The 21373-nt window shown below is 42.9% G+C and overlaps 2 protein-coding genes across 2 annotated transcripts; one reads left to right on the forward strand and one right to left on the reverse strand.

The window, feature by feature from the left end:
* Nucleotides 1-1976: 1976 nt before the first annotated feature.
* On the reverse strand, nt 1977-3568 carry LOC109756325 (photosynthetic NDH subunit of subcomplex B 3, chloroplastic). Its single transcript, XM_020315180.3, has 6 exons — nt 3134-3568; nt 2933-3043; nt 2788-2844; nt 2578-2640; nt 2393-2455; nt 1977-2310 (listed from the first exon to the last, which is right to left on the reverse strand). The coding sequence occupies exons 1-6, from the start codon at nt 3374-3376 to the stop codon at nt 2260-2262; spliced, it is 588 nt and encodes a 195-aa protein (XP_020170769.1). The 5' UTR covers nt 3377-3568; the 3' UTR covers nt 1977-2259.
* A 10012-nt stretch (nt 3569-13580) lies between these two features.
* LOC109762708 (uncharacterized) lies at nt 13581-20074 on the forward strand. Its single transcript, XM_020321584.3, has 2 exons — nt 13581-13604; nt 18741-20074. The coding sequence occupies exons 1-2, from the start codon at nt 13581-13583 to the stop codon at nt 19206-19208; spliced, it is 492 nt and encodes a 163-aa protein (XP_020177173.1). The 3' UTR covers nt 19209-20074.
* Nucleotides 20075-21373: the final 1299 nt, after the last annotated feature.

The raw sequence follows: 21373 nt of genomic DNA on the forward strand, positions 1-21373 counted from the left end.
GTGCTTGTAGCAGTGCTGGCCGAATACAACACATCATTAGGATCTCGCATGGAGAGGGTCAATCTTGCTAGAGAACACCGACGGCTCAAGAGAATTGAACCGATGGATGCGCCAAATTCCCATCGACGCCCTCATGGTGATATCACCAATGTTGATCAACTCCCCAGAATCAGGTATAACTCCCTTTTGAGTGCACGACACCCAACAACACTCAAGTCTCCGTTTGAAGTTGTTTACAACCCTTTGTCACCTTTGGACATCATGCCGCTACCTCTACAAGAGCGCGTCAACATGTATGCAAGTGCACATGCCAAGTTCATGAAAAGGATGCACAAAGATACAAGACTCACCATCGAGCGACAAGTTCAATGCCACGCCAAGAAGGTAAGCCTCACCAAGAATCCGATGGTCTTCACCCTGGTGACCTCATGTGGGTGCATCTTCGCAATGATCACTCCCCGAAAGAGCGCAAGTCCAAGTTACTTCCATGAGCCGACCCTCCCTTCAAGTTCATCCAAAGTATCAATGATAATGCTTACTCCCTCCGTCCTTGAAAGAGTGTACTTCCAATTTTGTTGGAAAGTCAAACTTTTTTATGTTTGACCGTATTTATACAATAATAGACCAACATTTATGCCATCAAATTAGTAGCATTAGATTCATGATAAAATATATTTTGATCATATACCTATTTGGTTTCACAAGCATTGACATATTTTTGCACAAACTCGGTCAAACTTTGAAATAGTTTGACCCTCCAACAAAGTTGGAAGTACATTTTTTCAAGGACGGGGGGAGTACAAGATCTATATTGCATTGGACAGGTACTTGGTGAGTGACACCTTCAACGTCACAAACCTCGCTACTTTTCATGCTGACGAGGATCTTGACCCTACCCTGGGGGAGCTCCAAGTGGACTTCCTTACTAGTCGAGCTTCCTATACATTCATGTGGTACATGTACCTCATTGCAAACTTTGTGCATTCTCGCGTAAGCAAGTAGAAGAAGGGGTTCAAAGAAGAAGCAACGAACATCACCAAGGAGGTTATTTTGTTGGATACTACAAAGTCGGGCAGTCTGACCTGGGATCTGACCCAACGCGGGACTTACGTACCCAAATGCTCTCTAGATGATGTTGGATGTTCCAACATCAGTACCAACGTGCAGTTCGACACATCGGACAGTCTGACATAACGTTCGGCCCCATGTCTAACTTACACAGAGCCCTTTGGACCATGTCAACCTACCTGCGCGCGGTGAAATTGTCCTATCGTTCCCCATGTACATGTCTCTTCGTGGCTTGACGATATAAGTTGTTTCCCTCCTCAAATCTAGGGCAAAGCTATGTTTAAACTAAATCCTGAGAGAGCTTTGCTCGATTTATCTCCTCTTAGTAGGATCAAGATCTCCTAATTGGATAAGAATCCCCATGGATTTCAAAACCTCCAGCTCCTTATTTCTCTTGTTTGTTGTTGGATCTAACTGTTCCTCTTGTATTGACTTGTGGTATGAGAGATTTGGTTGTGCATTTTGTCTTTGAGTGCTGCACGCTTGTGTTTCCCTTACGATTTCTCCGCGTTCATCCTCGAATGCACCTTCACTTTGTGAAGATTGGGCTACCCATACGGTTTGCCCCGTATCACCGCGTCAAACAGATAGTGGTGAAAATTGTGCCAGTGGACGTTCACTCTTTTTCGCGAAATAATTCTTGTATTACTCAATCAGGGAATGCAATCATGTTTGAGAACGTCCAGAACAACCTCCAGCGATGGACGATGACTCGATGAGATATGTGTGTAGTGTGAAGTCGCGAGATAGTTGTGAAAATGAGGGAATAGTTGTGAAAATTGTGCCGGTGGACGATGGCTCGATGAGATATGTGTGTAGTGTAGTCGCGATGACGATTTTTTTGTGGACTTGGTGAGCGAGGGTGCCGAGGTGATGCACAGTATTATACAATAGGTGATCGCCTAGGATGAGAAAAATGAACCGATTGTTTTATATTTGAGCATTGGAGCACTTTGGATTATTTTGCACTACGTATTTGTTTGCGAGCGCAAGGAAGTGCGCCTGTGCTTCTAGTTCTATGGGACGCCTTCACATGTCTCTGTGTCGGCCTTTACATATAGTCCTCGCTGAGGTTTCAAGCAGACAGCCTCTAGTTCTTCTTCTCTTGACCAAGTGTTGCTCCTGCCTTAATACTTCCAGGGTCATGACTCATGAGGTCTACTGCATAATCATCATAATGTTATACGCCAGTCACTTGTCCCACTTGTGTACCTTCCACTCTGGTAGCTGTTGTATGACCATCTACACAGAGTAAAGAATCATTCAAGTCCATGATGTTTACTTGGAATGTTCATAAAACAGAATGTGGGCCTATTTGCGATACCTGTCCTGTTGAATCTGGGTTGCCAACCGTGGCCTGGCACGCCAGCCTCCATGACTTGGGTTTCTGAAGATCAACATTCAGAGTTTAGCACAAAGTTACACTGTTATTATCATTGTTTCTCTTTACCATAATTGGGTATTTAGTGGAAATTATGAATGGACTGAGCTAGGGAGCTGTGCACACACCCTTTTGAGCTTTTCCTTTTCTACTTCGTTTTTCGGAGAAAGCATTTCGCCGCCTTCAACTACCTGAAAAAAATGTGAAGGGGAATGGATATTTTGAGAGTTTTCCGAGTTGCGGCTGCAGTTAATAGCAAGGATTGTTTCTAGAGATATCCTACAGATGTGCTTATCCAGCACTTGCGGTTTCAACATTAACTCTGAAAGTTGGTTTACCTCCACGATGCAAGTCCCGCACTCGCCGCCTCCCGAGCAGTTGAGCAGCAATTTATCCTGCAGCAGCAGCAGCGTCAACAGCATCGGCATTGGGCACCAAGATGAAGGAAGGAGAGATCGCAGGCGGGGCCGGGGCGGCACTCACGTAAGGCCCGTAGAGGTCGATGTAACCTTGGAGCATGATGTCCCTGAGCTTCTGCCCGCCGCACGCCGTCCGGTAGTGCACGTCCGGCGTCCCGTCCGGCAGCAACCGAGGCTGCAATTGCATGCAGCAGCATCGCCAGCGGACGAACGGAAATCAAAAAGCAGAACAAATGACCGATCCAGGCAGGAGAGAAGGACTCACGCTGACGAACGCAAAGTCGACGGACGGCGGCTCCACCGTCGTCTCAGAGTCGGCGGTGGCAGGCTCGGCGCCCGTCTCGACGGCGCGGACGGCGCGGAGCCTCCTCCCGCTCTTCCTCCTCCCCTGCTGCTGCTGCGGCAGGTGGACAGAGCGGTGCTGCTTCTCGTTGCTGCTGCTGCAGGAAGGGGCTGGATGGGCGGAGGAGGTGCCGAGCAGGCTGATGAACTGCAGTGTCGCCGCCATTGCCGCAGCCTGCGAGCTGCACAGTCGTCAAGATATTTTGAATCTTATCCTGGGCTGCTGCTATATTCGTTTCGGCTTTGTTTCCTGTGGCCGCTATGGGATCAGCACTCGGCCTTGTGCTATCAAAATCTTATCTGCTGCTGGCTACCTGTGGCCGCTGAGGGGGGTTCTGTTCGGCGGCATGGGAACGCCCGAGAGCTATATCTCGCTGAATGGGCTGAACATATGGGCCGGCCTATTACGGTAGTTTTTCTTTGTTTTTTTCTTTCTATTTCACGTTTTCTTTTGTATTTTCTTCGGTTCTTATTATTGTTCGCCGGTTTTATTTGGGTTTTTTTCTTTGATATAACTTCAGTTTTTCACCGGTTTTCGTAGTTTCTCTCTCGGCTTTCATAAACTTTTGTTTTCTTCATTTTTATCTTTGTTTTTCTATGGTTTCTTTGTTTCTACCTGGTTTTCTTGGTTTCTTAGATTCTTTTCCTTTATTTCTTTCTTTGATTTTTTTTCTTTCTCGGTTTTGACTGGGCATTTTCTTTTCTTTTATTCGGTTTTCTCAGGGTTTTTTCCCCTGGTTTTCTTTGGTTTTATTTTTTTCATTATACATCTTTTTGTCTCTTCTTTCGTTCTCCTTTTGGTTTCTTTTTGTTCCTTTCATGGTTTTTATCCATTTTTTCCTTTCTCAATTCCTTTTTTTCTTTGGTTTCTTTTTCCTTTTTCCTATACGAGTTTAACATTGTTTTCATAAATGGTCAACAGTTTCTCTATACATACTTTAACATATTTCATATTCTTGATATACATTTTTCAAATACATGATTAAAACAATTCACATACATGGTCAGCATTTCTTGAATACATGGTCAACATTTTTTCTATACACACTTTAAACTCTTTCAAATGCTTCAAAAAGATTTTCAAATAATAGAATAATATTTTCTAATACATCGTCAAAAAATTTCTATGCACATTTAACATTTTTCAAATGCTTGATTAATATATTTTTAAGCCAACATTAACATTTTCTAACACATGGTCAGCATTTTTTCTAAACACATTTAATTTTTTTCCAATGCTTGATTAACATTTTTCCAAATACTTGTTTAGCATTTTTCAAATTTTTGTTCAAATTTTTTATTGAATGCATAATTAGAAATTTTATATATATAATCAAATTGTAGTTATTATTTCTCAACTACATGGTGAACAATTTTTCTATACACATTTAGCATTTCCCAAGTGCTGGATTAACATTATTCAAACACTTGTTCAAAAAAAATCAAATTCTTGACTAATTTTTTTAGAATACGTGATCAAATTGTTTCATAAACATTCTACCTTTTTCTATAATTATTCGTATACGTTATAAAACTTTTCTCAATACATATTTAATTTTTTAAAAATGTTTTATTTAGAGTGAATTTTGAAATATACAGTTTTAGAATATTTGAAATCAAAACCAAAATTACAAAAAAGCAAAAAGCAAAAACGAAAATCATGAAAGAAAAACGAGGCTGTTGCCGGCCCCCATCTTTTGTTCCCTTACTGCGAGGGTTCCGTTGACTGGGCGCGCATCACTCACCGCCCAGGCCCGCCCTGTTGGGCTAGCCCATGCGCGTGGGGGAGGGGGAGCGCCCTGTTTTTTTATTTTGTGTTTTTGCTTTTATCTTTAGTATATTTTTTCTCGTTGAAATATTTCCGGATTCCAAAAAATCCAAATTTGTAAATAATCCAGAATTTTGACAAACAAATGTTCAAGAACTCATAAAATGATCATGAATTCAAAAATAATATCCATCATTTTGAAAATGTTAGAGAAATCTTAATATTTCTGTGGATTAGAAAAATGTACATGTTTTTTAATAAATGTTCGCATATTCAAAAAATGTTAAAAGTTTTGCAAATCATTTGCGTAAAAAATGCACATGAATTTAAACAAAATTCCGGGAATTTAAATAATGTTCGTGAATTTGTAAACATGTTCACAAAAACAAAAATTGTTTGCGAATTTCAAAATTCGATTCCGAATTTTTGAAACAAAGTTCTTTGATTCAAACGATGTTCGGTGTTTTAAAAAAATATTCACGAATTCGGAAAGTGTTCATGCATTCAAAAATTGTTCATGAGATTCAATAAATGTTCACAAATTCAAAAATTGTGACGAATTGGTAGAACATATCAAGATTTGAAAAATGCACACAACTTCAGAATATGTTCACAAATTTTTTTTAATGTTCATGGTTTTGAAAAAAAATCGCTAATTGAAACAATGATATTGTTTTTAAAAAGTCTTTAGAAAATTGAAAGATTTTCGCAAAAAACATAAAAGAAAAAGAAGTAAGACAGAAAAAAAAATATGAACAGTAAGAAAAGAAAAAATGTAAAAGAAATAGAAAGAAAAAACCGGAGGAAAAAGCAAAAATCGGTTTGGGGAAGGTTCACCTTCCCAAGACCGATGGTGAATAAACCTGGAATGGGTCGGCCAAAAGACTATATCGGGCGCTTGAGGGGTGCGCCTAGGTCGCTAGCGCGAGAGCTAAGTTTTTTTTAGGGGTAAAAACGATTCTCATTCAAATAAGTTCACCAGAATCGTTACAATATCATGTGGTTGAGCAAACCAAACATGTCTACCTATATCCAAAGAAAGGGAAAATTTAGCTAAAGCATCCGCTTCAAGGTTTCTGCTTCTTCTCTCATGAATGAAAATACAACTCTCAAACTCCTTTGATCTTTCATTGATTTCTTTAATGATAGCAGCACAACGTCCTGCCTCTCCTGCATTCACCTCCTTGACGGCTGTAGAACAGTCTGAGGACACCAAGACTTTCCGGATTTGAAGATCCAAAGCAAGTGCTAGTGCCTCTCTACATGCAAGTATCTCCAACGTAGGCGCATCCAGAATTCCAGGAAAAGTAATTGACGACGATCCCATATAAATTCCTTGATCATCTCGACACACCAGAGCTGCTGTCCCTCTGTTACCTCTCTTTGATACAGCACCATCAACATTAAACTTGCATATACCTTGTGGTGGCCTAACCCATGGCTCTTTCACCAAAATTCTGTTTTGCACTGTTTGTGTGGGCTTCAACTTCTGTTCTATGTTTCCCGGTTCAAGAATATACCTTTTGATGAAGTGATGTGTTTCCAAGGGTGCCTGAAAATCATGCTCATAAACAGCTTTTCTTCTGGAATACCACACTGCCCAAAGTGTCACAACCATCTCAGTGTATTCCATGTGCGATAACAGGTCCTGCATAGCTGAAATCCATTGCTTTGCATGTGTGTCTTTAACTTCAGTCATCTTCTGCACCATCGTCTCATTGGCCAATGCCCATACACATCTTGCTGGAGAGCAGTCCAGAAGAGCATGGCGCCATGAATCAGGAGCCCTGCAAAGAGGGCAGCATGCAGAGTCGGCCATGTTTCTATGCTCCAGTACGTCAAAGGTGGGTATCGAATGTTTAGCCAAGCGCCAAAGAAAGACTTTGAGCTTTGAAGGAATCAGTGATCCCCATAGATTAGTCCATTGCTTTGCCGAGTCCACTGTATTCGAGCTACCAGCATCATGAAACAACCAACCTTCGCGACTATACTTGGTGTTGACTAGCATCTTATAGGCCGACCGAACTGTAAAGTTACCATTGTTCTCATGTGCCCATGACCAAAAGTCTGTCATGTTCCTTGTACATAAGGGTATGCCCAGAATCACCTCCGAATCCATGGGTAAGAAAGTATGCCGAACTAGGTCCTCTCTCCATCTAGAGGATGTCTCATCAATCAGTTCTGAGACAAGGAAAAGATTACCATTTGCAGTCGTGATGGGTCTCATTGAGCTCTCCCTGGGAAGCCAGTTGTGGTTCCAAATCTCCGTGGATGTTCCATCACCAATACGCCGAATCAAGCCCTGAACCAGGACGTCCCTTCCTTCCACTATGGCCCTCCAAACTTGCGATGGGTGTGATCCTAGTTGTGCGTGCAGAATAGATGTTCCCGGGAAATATACCGCCTTCAATAGTTTTGCACTCAAGGAATTTGGATTCTCTAACAGTCTCCATGCTTGACGAGCTAGAAGCGCTAAATTAAACAATTCAAGGTCTCTGAACCCCATGCCTCCCAAATATTTCGGTTTGGTCATCACATCCCAAGACACCCACGCAACTTTCCTCTTCCCTTCTTTTGCTCCCCACCAGAATTTCCTTATCATCATATTCAAGTGTTCGCATAGCCCCCGTGGAAGTTTAAAACATCCCATGGAATAAACAGGGATGGCCTGCACAACAGACTTTATAAGCACTTCTTTTCCTCCCATAGAAAGTAATTTCTCAAGCCAACCCTGAATCTTCTTCCAAACTCTATCTTTCAAATATTTGAAAGTGCCATTTTTTGATCTTCCCACATCAGAGGGCATGCCCAAATATTTCTCACTAAGAGATTCATTCTGAACATGAAGTAGCATCTTTACTTCCTCCTTCACATTCTGGGGACGACCTTTACTAAAAAATATTGAAGATTTGTCTCTGTTTACCCTTTGACTAGATGCATTACAATAAACATCTAGTAGGTTTGACACTTCCTCCACCCCTTCTCGACTTGCTTTGAAAAACAGCAGGCTGTCATCTGCAAAAAGAAGGTGGTTAACCGGCGATGCCGACTGTGCCACCTGGATGCCCCTGAGCTGCGATGACTGATTGTTGGATTTTAAAAGGCACGAAAGGCCCTCTGCCGCCAACAAGAAAAGGTAGGGTGAAAGAGGGTCTCCCTGCCGGATACCTCTTGATGGTTTGAAACTCTGCAATCTGTTCCCATTAAATAAAACTGAAAAAGATACTGTGCTCACCATGTTCATTATAACCGAGATCCAATGATGATCAAAACCCAGTTTCTCCATTATTGCCTGAAGGTAGGCCCACTCAACCCTGTCATAGGCTTTCATCATATCGAGCTTGAGAGCGCATGATCTATGTTTCTGCGCCTTGTTCCTCTTCATGAAATGTAAACATTCGTAGGCTGATATAATATTGTCAGTTATCAAACGCCCGTGAATAAAAGCAGATTGCTCTTCAAAAATTATGTCAGGCAAGATCTCCCTCAAACGATTTGCCAGGACTTTTGAGGCAATCTTATATAGCACATAACATAAACTTATAGGCCGGAATTGAGACAAATTTAACGGAGTTTGTACCTTGGGAATTAATACCAGGAGTGTGTCATTGATAGCCTCTGCACATTCCATACCCTTGACAATACGGAGAACAGCCCTAGTCACCTCCTCTCCACATGTATCCCAATGGTGCTGAAAAAACTTTGCAGGGAATCCATCTGGGCCTGGCGATTTGAGGGAGTACATCTGAAAAACTGCCTTCTTTACCTCTTCCACTGTATAAGGTTTGGTGACAGAGTCATTCATAGCTTGTGTGATTTTGCAAGGTACCGTATCTAGTACTCCTTCCATGTTCTGCACACCTTCTGAGGTGAACAAATTTTGATAAAACTCCGATGTCATGGTTTCCAACTCCTCCTGATCAGAGACTTCGTGTCCGTCAGCAGCCATCAACTTTTTAATTTTGTTACGCCTCCTTCTCATACTTGCTCTCTGATGATAAAAATGTGTGTTGCGATCCCCTTCAGAGAGCCACTGGATGCGGGAGCGCTGTCTCCACATTGTTTCCTCCCTATGATAAAGTTCAACCAAGTTTTCTGTGATTTTTAGCTCTAAATGATCCGGACCCAGCCTCCCTGTTCTCCTTCTTAGACTTTCCAGATGTCCTTTCAGCTCTCTAATTTTGCTTCGTACGCTTCCAAAGGTCTCTTTCTCCCATCTACTCAGATCAGTAGTTAACAGGGACAATTTTTGCTTTACATCACTGACCGATGTTGCCTGAGGGGCTGCATACCAAGCATCGGTCACTACCTTACAGAGATCAGAATGACGTTCCCACATAGCTTCGTAGCGAAACTGCTTCGGTAATCTCCCTTGAGTCGAATTCGTGTTCAATTTCAGGAGTATGGGTGAGTGGTCTGAGCAAGCACATGTGAGATGATCAACAGCTGCATCTGGGAACAGAAGCTCCCAAGATGGGTCTGCCAGTGCTCGATCAAGGCGCACACAGGTATAGGAGCCCCCCACCACTTTTTTCTCAAAGGTCCAGATGTTGCCATTATATCCTAAATCTTTCAAACAACATACGTCAATTGCATCTCTGAATGCATCGATTTGGGCTTGACTTCTGTTACCAATTCCGTCATGCTCGCTAAGGAGCAACACTTCATTGTAATCACCCAAAGTGACCCACGGCAAAGCTGAGTGTGCTGCCAAGTCTTTCAAAGTTGTCCATGTTTTGTGCCTTTCTGCTATTTGTGCCTCACCATAGACCAAAGTCATACGCCATTCACTATGCTCCAGCCCTTCTACTCTTGCATCAATGTGATAACGGGAGTAGCTTAGAACCTCAACTTTTATTTCTTTATTCCAAAAAATTACAAGTCCGCCGCTCCGGCCGGAACTACCTACAGCAAAACTACATTCATAACCAATCGTCGGTGCTAGGTCTTCAGCAGTTGATTTGCTTATCTGAGTTTCTACTACGCCTAACACCGAAGGGGCAAACTTCCTCGGGAAATCGCGAAGTTCCCGGACTGTCGCGGCATTGCCCGCTCCACGACAGTTCCACGCCATTAGACTCATTGATCATGGCGAACTCCCCCATCGGACCTCGCCAAAATGTCCTTTCCATTCTTCACACTGTCCACCTGCTGCTCAAGTGATTTCCTGATCCTTTTGTTCATTTTACGTGGTGATACATAGACTGGGGGTAGAGGGGGAACCTCTGTCAGTCCCCCATCTTCCTTCTCATATGTGCTCGCCACATTTGCAAAAGCATCAACTGCTGTGTGTACCACCCCTTTCCCAGAGAGAATGATGGCGGTAGATGAGCTAGCTGTATTTTCGGCCGCTTGTCTCTTGTTTGAAACTGAGCTCTCAGGGTTCTCTGTATCCCCAGCATCTTTAGGATCCGATGCCACTACTGAGGTTGGTGTCGCTGCAGGGGCACACGCCACATCAGCAACAGAGCCACTGTTGTTTATTTCTGAGGAACAGGGATCAATGACCCCCTTGCCTTGACGACCTGCACCATTAACAGTATTGCCAACAGCGGCATCTACAATTGATTTGTCCCCACTACCCCTTTGGGGTTCCTCTGAAGCATCATTTTTGTCAGTCAAATTTTCCCCCTGTGCATTAAACCTCCAGCTCTTGTTGGGATCATAGCCCTCTCTCCCCCTACCACGGCCTCGGGCATACTGCGTCCCCCGGCCTCCTCGTGGTCCATAGCTGCCACGTCCAGGTCCAGACCTAGCACGGCTAGACTCAGCCAACACAAACTCCCCCCATTCGAACTTGGATGCATCATGTTCTCCGTCTCCACATTCCTCATGCCAGTGGCCAAATTCACCGCAGTTGTAGCAGAAAGTAGGTATTTTTTTCATATTGTACCTGATAGCGGACTCTCTCATCTCCTTTCCTCCCTGTAACAAAGCGTTTAATCTTTGCGTTCATGTCAATATTCAGCCTCACCCTCACAAAGGACCCAAAGAAACCAGCCGGGAGAGTTAACTGAACCTCCAGCACCTCCCCTATTTTTGAAGCCATACCCTTGACGGCCGGCTCGATCAAGAAGTTATTTGGCAGCTTATGAATTTGTGCCCATACTGCCAGCTTGTCCAACTTGACTGACTCCGGGTCCTTAAACCCATCGTACTCACACATAATCACACCATTGCCGCGAAAGAGCCACGGTCCATCGTTCATCGCCTTATTCCAGTCGCCGAGACAGCCGAACTGTGCTGTAAAGAGATTGTCGTTAATTCTCCTCCACACCACCGGCCTCGCTGGGTTCCAGGCCGACCGCATATCTGCGTACAAAGCGCTAGGGCTAAAGAATTTTGGTGTGTGCACCCTAGCTATGGCTAGCCACTTGGCCGGCTCAATTCTGTCCGGCAGCTCTTCTTCCCAGATGAACTCATCGTCCTCCTCCTCTTGCAGATTCAAATGGGCCAGAAGATCTGCCACGCTCTCCTTCTTGCTGCCCTGCGATCCAGATTGGTCGCCCGCCATCAACCCAAGGTCAAACGCCCCTCCAGATGCCGCTCGGGAACCCGCCTCCGCCACCCGCAAGCAGGAAGATAAGCTCGGGGGGGAGATGGATCCGAGAGGTGATCAAAGGACGGCTCACTGCAAGCTCCCGCCGTGATCCGCCGCCCGCGATCAAACCCTAGTTTTTCCGCTAGGGGAGAGAAAACGCATATACGGGTGGTTGGCTGGTGCGAGCTTGGGGAGGAGGAAGCCGGCCCGCGAGACCTAAGTGCTAAATATGAGTTGCGGGCCGCTGAGGTGCCAGTTGACGATGCTCGAGGACATGTGCGCTCCAGTGGGAACCAAACCTGGCCAAGTGGGCCAGCACAGCACGCCCCAGCCCACGCTGCAACGTATCAGGCATGACAGGGCCCGGCTAGGCATGTTTATATGGGCCAGCTCGCGGCACGTTTAGCTCTAATGGTGTGCATGCTTTTTCGGGCCGGTTGGGCTTTTTTTGGTCTATTTTTTGCTATAAGTATCTAGAAAAAGAAAAATAGTTCGTGCCATGCTGGCACGCGGGTCTCGCCTGAAGGCCCAAGCATGGCCCTCTCAGCCACGTGTCATGCCAGCCCGTCATGTGTCGAGCACGTGGGCTAGTGGGCCCGCATGATTGGCATGACACAGGTGGCATGTTGTGCTGGGAACCATTGCCATCGACGCCTTTGGAGGAAAAAACATGTATTAGTTTTTCTTTTGGAAAACTTTTTAATACGCCTGACTGATTTCTAAAAGAAAATCAGACGTATGTCATGAAAACAACAATCATTGCACGCACATAGATATGAGAAATAGGGGATCTATTAAAAGCATTCCATGATGGGTTGTAAACTTGGTGTCTTTTGCAGAAAGAATTATACATAACCCACTGAGGTTGCACAAACAGGCCACTCCACCCCTTAAGTCCAAAACCAGTTACTTAACGCATTGACCTTTCAAATACCATTTAAACAATCCCCTCAAACTTGATTACATCCTTATAGGATTGGGAGATCGTTTAAATGGTATTGGAATGGTTAGGGAGTTAAGCAATTTGTTTTGGACTTCAAGGGGTGGAGTGACTGGTTTGTGCAACCTCGGGGGTTATCTGGACTTTTTTCCTTTTTGTAGGCAACATAGCATCTATCAACATCCAATAATCTTCCAACATTATCTCCACTCTTATAAAAAACAGAGTTGGTGATGATGGTGTGCCTACCATCCTGCAATATAGGTCGTACGATTTATATCTGACGGATAGGAAGGAAACTATGGCAATTTTGCAAAAAGATACCCACACCCCTCTCCAAATTCGCAAATAAGGCCTTCCCTCGTTCATCATTTTCTCTCACAAGATAAACTACTCATACAAATGCATCTTGATGTTCCATGCAACGCACGGGTATCTTGCTAGTATAACTAAACAATCATGGAACTGAAAAATCAATTGAGGGAGTTATTTGACAGGCTGTACAACATATTTCCTTTTAATATGTATAGAACCTCATAAAGCTGAACTAATTTCAAATAAAATCTACATGTACACAACACCATTTCCCTGGTTGCTTTCCATAAGGCGCAACATGCACATCCGCACACGCTGAGCTAGCACATGTGAAGAACATCAACATATATACCTTCTTGTAAGCAAACTTGAAACCACCATGCATGATAATACACCATTTTTTGGTGTGCAGACACTCAACATTCTTTATTGTGGTAATGCAAATACTCAACATAATAACATAAGAATACTAATTGCAATGATCTTGACATGTGAATTTCAAAATTAATGTTCGGAATTTCTAGGTACCAAATAGTAGATTTCATTTACTGTCTTTCTTGTGAAAGCTTGCTGGACATACTCGCTGTTATTTTGAGACCTAAGCAAGACCACATGAGACCATATTGACTATGACAACTTCTAGGTAGTAAGAGAATATTTCCAACTTTTAGGTTTCTCCCTCCCAAACATCACCTACGCACTCCTACTGATGTTACATGACAACTATGACCTGAATTTTTACATTTTTCAAGGGTTGTTTGATAAGACATGAGTTCATGTAACTAAATAGATCAGTACAATATCAAATGTGTGTAATAAGTACTAGGTCGGCAGTACAATATCAAATGCGGGTAACAAGTACCAGGCCAGTGAGCAGCGACATACATCATCCTGGAAACATCAATATCAGTATATATACTTGTCCATGTTTTATAACCAATAATAGCTTACTCCTTCTATTATAGGCAACAGGAAAAAGGCACCTCAAATAAATTGTACTATATACATGGGGCTTTGGAGTAATATGCTCCAACATTTCTTATTCACATAATGGAACACCATTCGTACATAACTTAGAACAACACATTAGGATTTTTTAAACACATTAAGATGACTCAGAGTTTCACACAATATTACTTACAGCAAAGCTATAAGATAGTGAAATTTGTAATTTCTTTGGGGGAACTGTTAACTTGGATAAACATTTTTTCACTAGAAGCAATGAGTAAAGTTCAGTTTAAACCATAAACTACATCATCCTAGCACCATGTTCGAACATAACCTAGCCTACACTACAGTTTAGCTATAGTCCTTTGAAACATATGCACCGTGCTTTTCTGCTACCTTAGAGAAGGATAATCCCGGTTTACAAGAATTGAACGAAGATGATCTCGGGTGCATGATTCACATGAGCATGTTCTAAACATTGCATATACTAAATGCGCTTTACTTTTAACAAGGGCTAACCTTGAATACCCATACCAAGTACAAAACTAAAACTACATACGTCGAGTGATGAAGACCATCAACAATGAAGCAACAAAGTCAGGATCAAATGTACTGGCTAAGTAGAATTGACATTGTAAAGCGGGATTTTAAAATGAACTAAAGATAATTGACGAATTTCCAGGAATATAAATGATTGACGTGATATAATTCAGCTACCAAAATTCCACTAGAATTTTGGTGCGAGATAAAAATATAAGATATCCTCAAGTGTCATTGGGATTTTTTTTTGTTAATTGCTAGGTATAACTTTAGCTTTTGGATACATGGCCATCATTCTCACATCATTAACATACCAAACAATGTAGGCTGCTAGGAAAAGAGACCTAGCCTCTTAATGTAAGAATACCATAAGTATATGTATAGTATGTTTATGCCTCGAACGATTGGGTTTCAACTTGCCCCTGTTTTGGGGCCAATCATTTTTCTTATTTGGCTTGCAAATTGTTCCCTATTTCCTTTTTCCCCTGATTTTATGTGTGTTTATTTTTATTTTTATTTTCTTATTTAGTAGTTTGGTTCTTATGGGTATTTGTGGGATGTTGGGTGAGTATAAATGTATGCACATAAGTATAATACAATATGTGTGTAACATCGTGTTATAAAAAGTGCAATTTCAGTGCAAATTTGTGCACATGTTTTTTCTTCTTCATTTTCTTACTTCTTGAAGGGTAATATTAATGCCACTAATTCATTACTCCGTAGAAAACTTCATTTTTTTAAGTTTCTTATTTCATTTTCTTTCTTCTTGAAGGGTAATACCAATGTCACTAATTCATTCTTTTTCAGAAAACAACATTTTTTCATTGTTTAGTTTTAATTTATTTTTTCGGTTAAGGGCAATACCAATTGCACTAATTCATTCTTGCTTGGAAAAGCGTCATTTTTTATTTGTGTGTGTGTAAGTATAGACACAAGTATTATACAATACTCCCTCCTTTCCTTTATGTAAGTTGTATTATTTTCGACACAGTGAATAAACACATAATTATAGACAAGTTAGGACGAAACTACCCTTGGCAAATTTGTTTGTTAGTGGCAAGTAAATCAGTTAGTCTAGGAAACTAAGAGATACATGCAATCGACAGAGAGATACTTTCCTTCTTTTGCTACAAGGAGAGATACAGACAATCAGGAGAAAGATACTTTCCTTTTTTCTGAAGGGCTAACATGGGAATTATGAGGAATTAGAAGAAATGCACCTTACATTTTGGAGTTTTATCAAAAAACAAATACATCTTATATAAAGGAACGGAGGGAGTATGTTTTTAAATTTATACCAGAGTGCGAACTTTCACTATTATAGGTTTATTCTTGCACATTTTAAAAGCGCAATTTTCCGTGCAAATTAGGTGCAAGTTTTTGTTTTAAGTTTTATTTTCATTTTGTGTTCTTCTTTAAGGGTAATACCAATGCCACTGCTTCATTCTTTCTTAGAAAATATCAATATGTATTTGTGTGCGTAAGTATATATGCAACTAATATACTATATGTGTGTAAAATATACGTGTAAAATATACTAGAGTGCGGAAATTGCACTATTATATGCTTACTCTTTACATATCACAAAATGTGCAATTTTTGGCGCAAATTTGGGTGTGAGTTTTTTTTAAGTTATTTCTTCTTCAAGGGTAATATGATGCCACTCATTCATTCTTCTTTAGGAAGCTCAATTTTCTGATTTCATTTTAGTCTTTATTCTAGTTTTTTCTTTGTGAAGGGTAATACCAGCGCCACTAATTCTTCTCCCTTAGACAACTTCATTTCAAATAATATTTATTTCATTTAATTCTTATTTAAAGGTAATACCAATACCACTAATTCACTCATTAGAAATTTTCTTATTTTTTGAAAGTTCAATATTATACGTTTATTTTTGCATATTATGAAATAATCAAAATTTTAGTGTAAATTGTGTGCCAATTTTATCATTGCTTTTTATTTTTCTTTTTTCTTCTTTAATGGTAATACCAATGCCACAAATTCATTTTTCCTTGGGAAACTTTATATTTTATTTTTCTGCATTTCTGTTTTTTTTATCTATTCTTTAAAGTGACACCACCACAAGTATTAGATTTATTATAATTATGCAAACAATGTGGCGTATATCCATCTAATTTTTTTTGTGACAATCATGCGAAGCTTTTTTTTTTGAGGAACATATGCGAAGCTTTATTGATGTGTATACCATCTAATGCATTCGGCCGACGTGGATTATATTATTCTGGCTTGGGCTCCAATGCGGTTAAGAGAGTTGTATTAGACCAGAACAACGTGGACTCTAATTAGGTGGGCCTGTTTCTCGACAGGGCTATATATACGCGAGAGGGAATGGGCCAATGCCAGTGTTGCAGCGCCTCTAGCTTGAGTTTTTTCCACTTGTGTGTTTCTTATCCGGTTTCACTGTTTGCATCGGTTTTCTTTCGTTATTATTATTATTATTATTATTTAATTTTGGTACCTTGTTTTCTTTTTTTCTTTCTTCGATATTCTTTATTTTTTTCTGTCTTTTTCTTTTTTAACACAAATCTACTTTTTCATATACATTGTATATTTTTGTCACCAGGAACATGCTTTTTGTCACGTTTAAAATTTCTCAAATACTCCATCATTAACATTTTTTTGAAATATATATTTTGATCTGTACTCTTTTCATAAACGTTGTACTTCAGTATACATCTAAAACATTATTATACATGTTTAACATTTTATAAATACATCATTAGCAATTTATATTTCAAATATAAGTTTTTAATATTCTTTGAATATATTCAAAACGTTTTTCAAATATACGTTGAAACATTTTTATATGATTTTTTAAAGAAACTATGGGAATATTTTTTATTGAACATTAGTACAGACGCAAGCGCTCATACATACGCGCATACAATCATCCCTATGAACGCACACACGCACACCCTACCCTATGAGCACCTTCGAGAGACTGAGTTGGCATGTCATCTTGAAATTTATGAAGTCACCGTAGGCGCCTCGTCGTCGACGGGAACGTCTCCTCCCACTGAAAGCGCTTCGCCGGAAATCCTGAAATAAATCCAGGAATAATGCGAGCACCAGGACTTGAACCCTGGTGGGCTGGGGATACCACTGTCCCTCTAACAATCCAACCACGGGTTGGTTCACACTATGGGAATATTTTCTATATTGTATATAGCATTTTTTAATGTCACCAACATGTTTTTTGAAATACGTGAACATTTTTCAAATGGTATGAAATATGTTTTTGATTAACACAAACATTTGTTTTACATTGCATAAACATTTTCTGAAAGTGTCAGGTAAATTTATTTTTAAACATGTAAACATTTTTTAAACAGTACGAACATTGTTTTGAATGCTATCAGCAAATTTTTTTGGATACACTAACATTTTTTTAACACAGCTTTCACTTTTCTGAAATTCATGGTTTTTTTAATTGTTAAAGTAATTTTATACCCGCTCCCCTTGTTTCTTCCTCTATTTGGACCTTCAACTCAAAGTGAACTTTTTTCTTTGCAGTCACTTTTTCTTAATCAAAGAATAAACCACTTGTTGAACGCAGCTAGCAAAAGTGACTTCGCCCAAATTAGAATTTCAGGGGACTGACTGTTAGTCCTTCCGTAAAATAACTACCCGATGAAACCACGAGCTATCGACCGAGCTCAGATAGTGGGCAACAAGGTTTCATGGCAAGGATGACTCTGTCGGTCGGCACATCCCACCGGTGACCGCCGGGCCATCCAACTCACGGCTCGGGAGTAGCTAGTCGTCAGTCGACTGAAAATAAAAAAACGGTCGGTCGATTCATCTCTTCCTATCTCAACCGTTGGTGCTTCGTCTTCAACCTCAAACCACATCTACTGTTTCTTTTCTTCCTCCCACACCCGCCCCATCCAGCCCAGGCCGAACCGCCAGCGACCACCGCCCACGGCCGGCTGCACTCTCGCGCTGCCTCGCTGCCCCGCCCTCCCCTCAACCTCCTCCCGCCGCCGTGTTGCCGCCGCCGCCGGCCATCCCTCTAGCCCTGGCAATTGCCGAGTTCTTTCTCGAGTGAAGCCCCACCACCGCCCCCATCACTGCCCCCACCCTGAACCCTAAGATGGATAATTGGGTGATGAAGGCGAGCCCCTTCCTTCTCCCTGGCGAGGCCCTTCCTTCTCCTTCATTCAAAATCGACTGACCCGAATTCGAAATACAGCTGACTGAAATGTAGCTAAACTGCCGCGGCTCACGTCGACGAACCGCGGCCACTTTATTCCACTCTCTTGGCCTCTCGTGCAAGTGCAGCCGTGCAGGTGTCACGCGCTTGTTCCAACATGGCCGTGGCTGGCTACCTGGTACTCCACGTCCTCGCCAACCCAAAGAAGAGCCGGACGTCGCTTCCCTTTGCATCCGTCGTCCGTCGTACGTCTCCCCCGCCCGCGGCCGCACGTCCAGCAGCGGGGATGTGCGCCGCGGGCGAGCGCTGCGAGCTCTGCGGCGCGGGGGCGGACGTGCACTGCCGGGCCGACGCGGCGTTCCTCTGCGCGCCGTGCGACGCCGAGGTGCACGGCGCCAACGCCCTCGCGTCCCGCCACCGCCGCACGCGCGTCTCGCAGTCCAGGGGCGTCGTCCGCGTGCGCTGCGAGGCGGCGCTCGAGGGCTGGGCCAGGCAGATGGGCCTCGAGGAGGGGGCGGCGCACCGGTGTGCCGAGGCGGCCGCGCGCGTGATCCGGACCGAGGTCGCCCTGGCAGCGCCGCGCATGCCTCTTCTCGTCGCGATGGCGGCCGCGCTGTGGTGGGAGGTTGCGGCTCACGGCGTCCGCGAGCCTGGCGACACGCTCCAGCGCTTGGAGGCCTGTGCGAACGTGCCCGCAAGGCTGCTTGTGGCGGTGGCGGCGGCGATCGGGCGCGCGCGCGCCAAGAAGAGGACGGCCGCGGTGAACGCCTAGGAGGGCCAGGCCGAATGCCCGTATACCCAGCAATGACAGGCCTGCGGCCTTTTAGATAATCGACAAGTCATATATGGGTAATTAAAAATATCATCATGAAAAATAATCGACAAGTCATATATCTTATGAGCGTATGAACATGAGCTAACTTCCTTGATAGTAATTTCTCAAAAAAAAAATCCTTGATAGTATCTCAGTGTATCACATTTTTTTTAGAAGAGTATCAGTGTATCACATAAGCAGCGACCGAGCACACCACATAATCAAATCATATCTGTTGCCCTTCCTGAAGAAATGAAAAAAAAGCACATTAATCTATCTGTGTTTATTTCCATGTGATATCTTCCCATGATGAAAAATATTCCATGAAAATGTGCATGCTTTTTGGACGACGTTTTAATTATGAAGTACTCCCTCCGTTCCTTTATATAAGGTGTATTTGTTTTTTTATAAAATACCGCAATGTAAGATGCATTTCTTCTAATTCCTCAAAATTCCGCCTTTAGCCCTGTAGGAAAAAGGAAAGTATTACCCTTAAAGTCAAATAAATGACAGACCATAGATCTATTAAATCAAGACTTATATTTGTGCACTTATCTCAAGATTTTGAAATGAATACAATACATATTTGTAGTTCAAAATCCCAGTTAGAAGAAAATATGACTTTGTAATTCTTTGAGGAAATAAATACTATCTAAACGAAAATTCAAATCGGCGTCTGGGCTCATCTGTAACCTATGAACAGTACATTGAAAACAAATTAAAAAATCTGAAAAATTTACACATGAAAGTTTAGAGAGTCTTCTACCTACGTGCCAAAGTTCAAGGTGTTTGAACATTTTAAGAGCTTGTGGCATAAAGAACAAAATCCGGTCTACACTGTGCACTTTTTGAAAGTTTCTTTGAGAAGCCACATTTGTTATTTTTGCCACGAGCTTATCAAATGTTTAAACACCTTGAAATTTTGCACGCGCCTAGAATACTCTTTAAACTTTCGTGTGTAATATTTCAGAATTTTTTTGAATTTTTTGAATTTTATTGTTCATCGGCAGGTGTGTTGGGAATCGTAGCATAATTTTAAAATTTTCCTACGCTCACCAAGATGCATCTATGGAGTGTACTAGCAACGAGGGGAAGGGAGTGCATCTACATACCCTTGTAGACCACGAGCGGAAGCGTTCCAATGAACGTGGATGACGGAGTCGTACTCGCCGTGATCCAAATCACCGATGACCGAGTGCCGAACGGACGGCACCTCCGCGTTCAACACACGTACGGTGCAGCGACGTCTCCTCCTTCTTGATCCAGCAAGGGGGAAGGAGAGGTTGATGGAGATCCAACAGCACGACGACGTGGTGGTGGATGTAGCGGGTCTCCGGCAGGGCTTCGCCGAGTTTCTGCGAGAGAGAGAGAGAGGTGTTGCAGGGGAGGAGGGAGGCGCCCAAGGCTGTAGGTTGCTGCCCTCCCTCCCCCCTCCCTTTATATAGGCCCCTGGGGGGGGGGCGCCGGCCTTGGGAGATGGGATCTCCAAGGGGGGGTGGCGGCCAAAGGGGGGAAGGGGTTGCCTTGCCCCCCAAGGCAAGGGGGAAGCCCCCACCCTAGGGTTCCCAACCCTAGGCGCATGGGGGAGGCCCATGGGGGGGCGCCCAGCCCACTAGGGGCTGGTTCCCTTCCACTTTCAGCCCATGGGGCCCTCCGGGATAGGTGGCCCCACCCGGTGGACCCCCGGGACCCTTCCGGTGGTCCCGATACAATACCGGTAACCCCCGAAACTTTTCCGGTGGCCGAAACTTGACTTCCTATATATAATTCTTCACCTCCGGACCATTCCGGAACCTCTCGTGACGTCCGGGATCTCATCCGGGACTCCGAACAACTTTCGGGTTTCCGCATACATATATCTCTACAACCCTAGCGTCACCGGACCTTAAGTGTGTAGACCCTACGGGTTCGGGAGACATGCAGACATGACCGAGACGCCTCTCCGGTCAATAACCAACAGCGGGATCTGGATACCCATGTTGGCTCCCACATATTCCACGATGATCTCATCGGATGAACCACGGTGTCGAGGATTCAATCAATCCCGTATGCAATTCCCTTTGTCAATCGGTATGTTACTTGCCCGAGATTCGATCGTCGGTATCCCAATACCTTGTTCAATC

The sequence above is a fragment of the Aegilops tauschii genome, chromosome 7, assembly GCF_002575655.3.
Source record: "Aegilops tauschii subsp. strangulata cultivar AL8/78 chromosome 7, Aet v6.0, whole genome shotgun sequence".
Taxonomy (NCBI): domain Eukaryota; kingdom Viridiplantae; phylum Streptophyta; class Magnoliopsida; order Poales; family Poaceae; genus Aegilops; species Aegilops tauschii.

Excerpts from the sequence above, each read along its gene's own strand:
- LOC109756325 (XM_020315180.3), bottom strand. The coding sequence starts at position 3,376 with ATGGCGGCGACACTGCAGTTCATCAGCCTGCTCGGCACCTCCTCCGCC. Across the intron at positions 2,845-2,932 it reads TCGACCTCTACGGGCCTTAC|GATAAATTGCTGCTCAACTG; the intron begins GTGAGTGCCGCC and ends CTGCTGCTGCAG. Across the intron at positions 2,456-2,577 it reads AAAAGGAAAAGCTCAAAAGG|AAACCCAAGTCATGGAGGCT; the intron begins GTGTGTGCACAG and ends GTTGATCTTCAG.
- LOC109762708 (XM_020321584.3), top strand. The coding sequence starts at position 13,581 with ATGTGTGTAATAAGTACTAGGTCG. Across the intron at positions 13,605-18,740 it reads GTGTAATAAGTACTAGGTCG|CGCTGCGAGCTCTGCGGCGC; the intron begins GCAGTACAATAT and ends GCCGCGGGCGAG.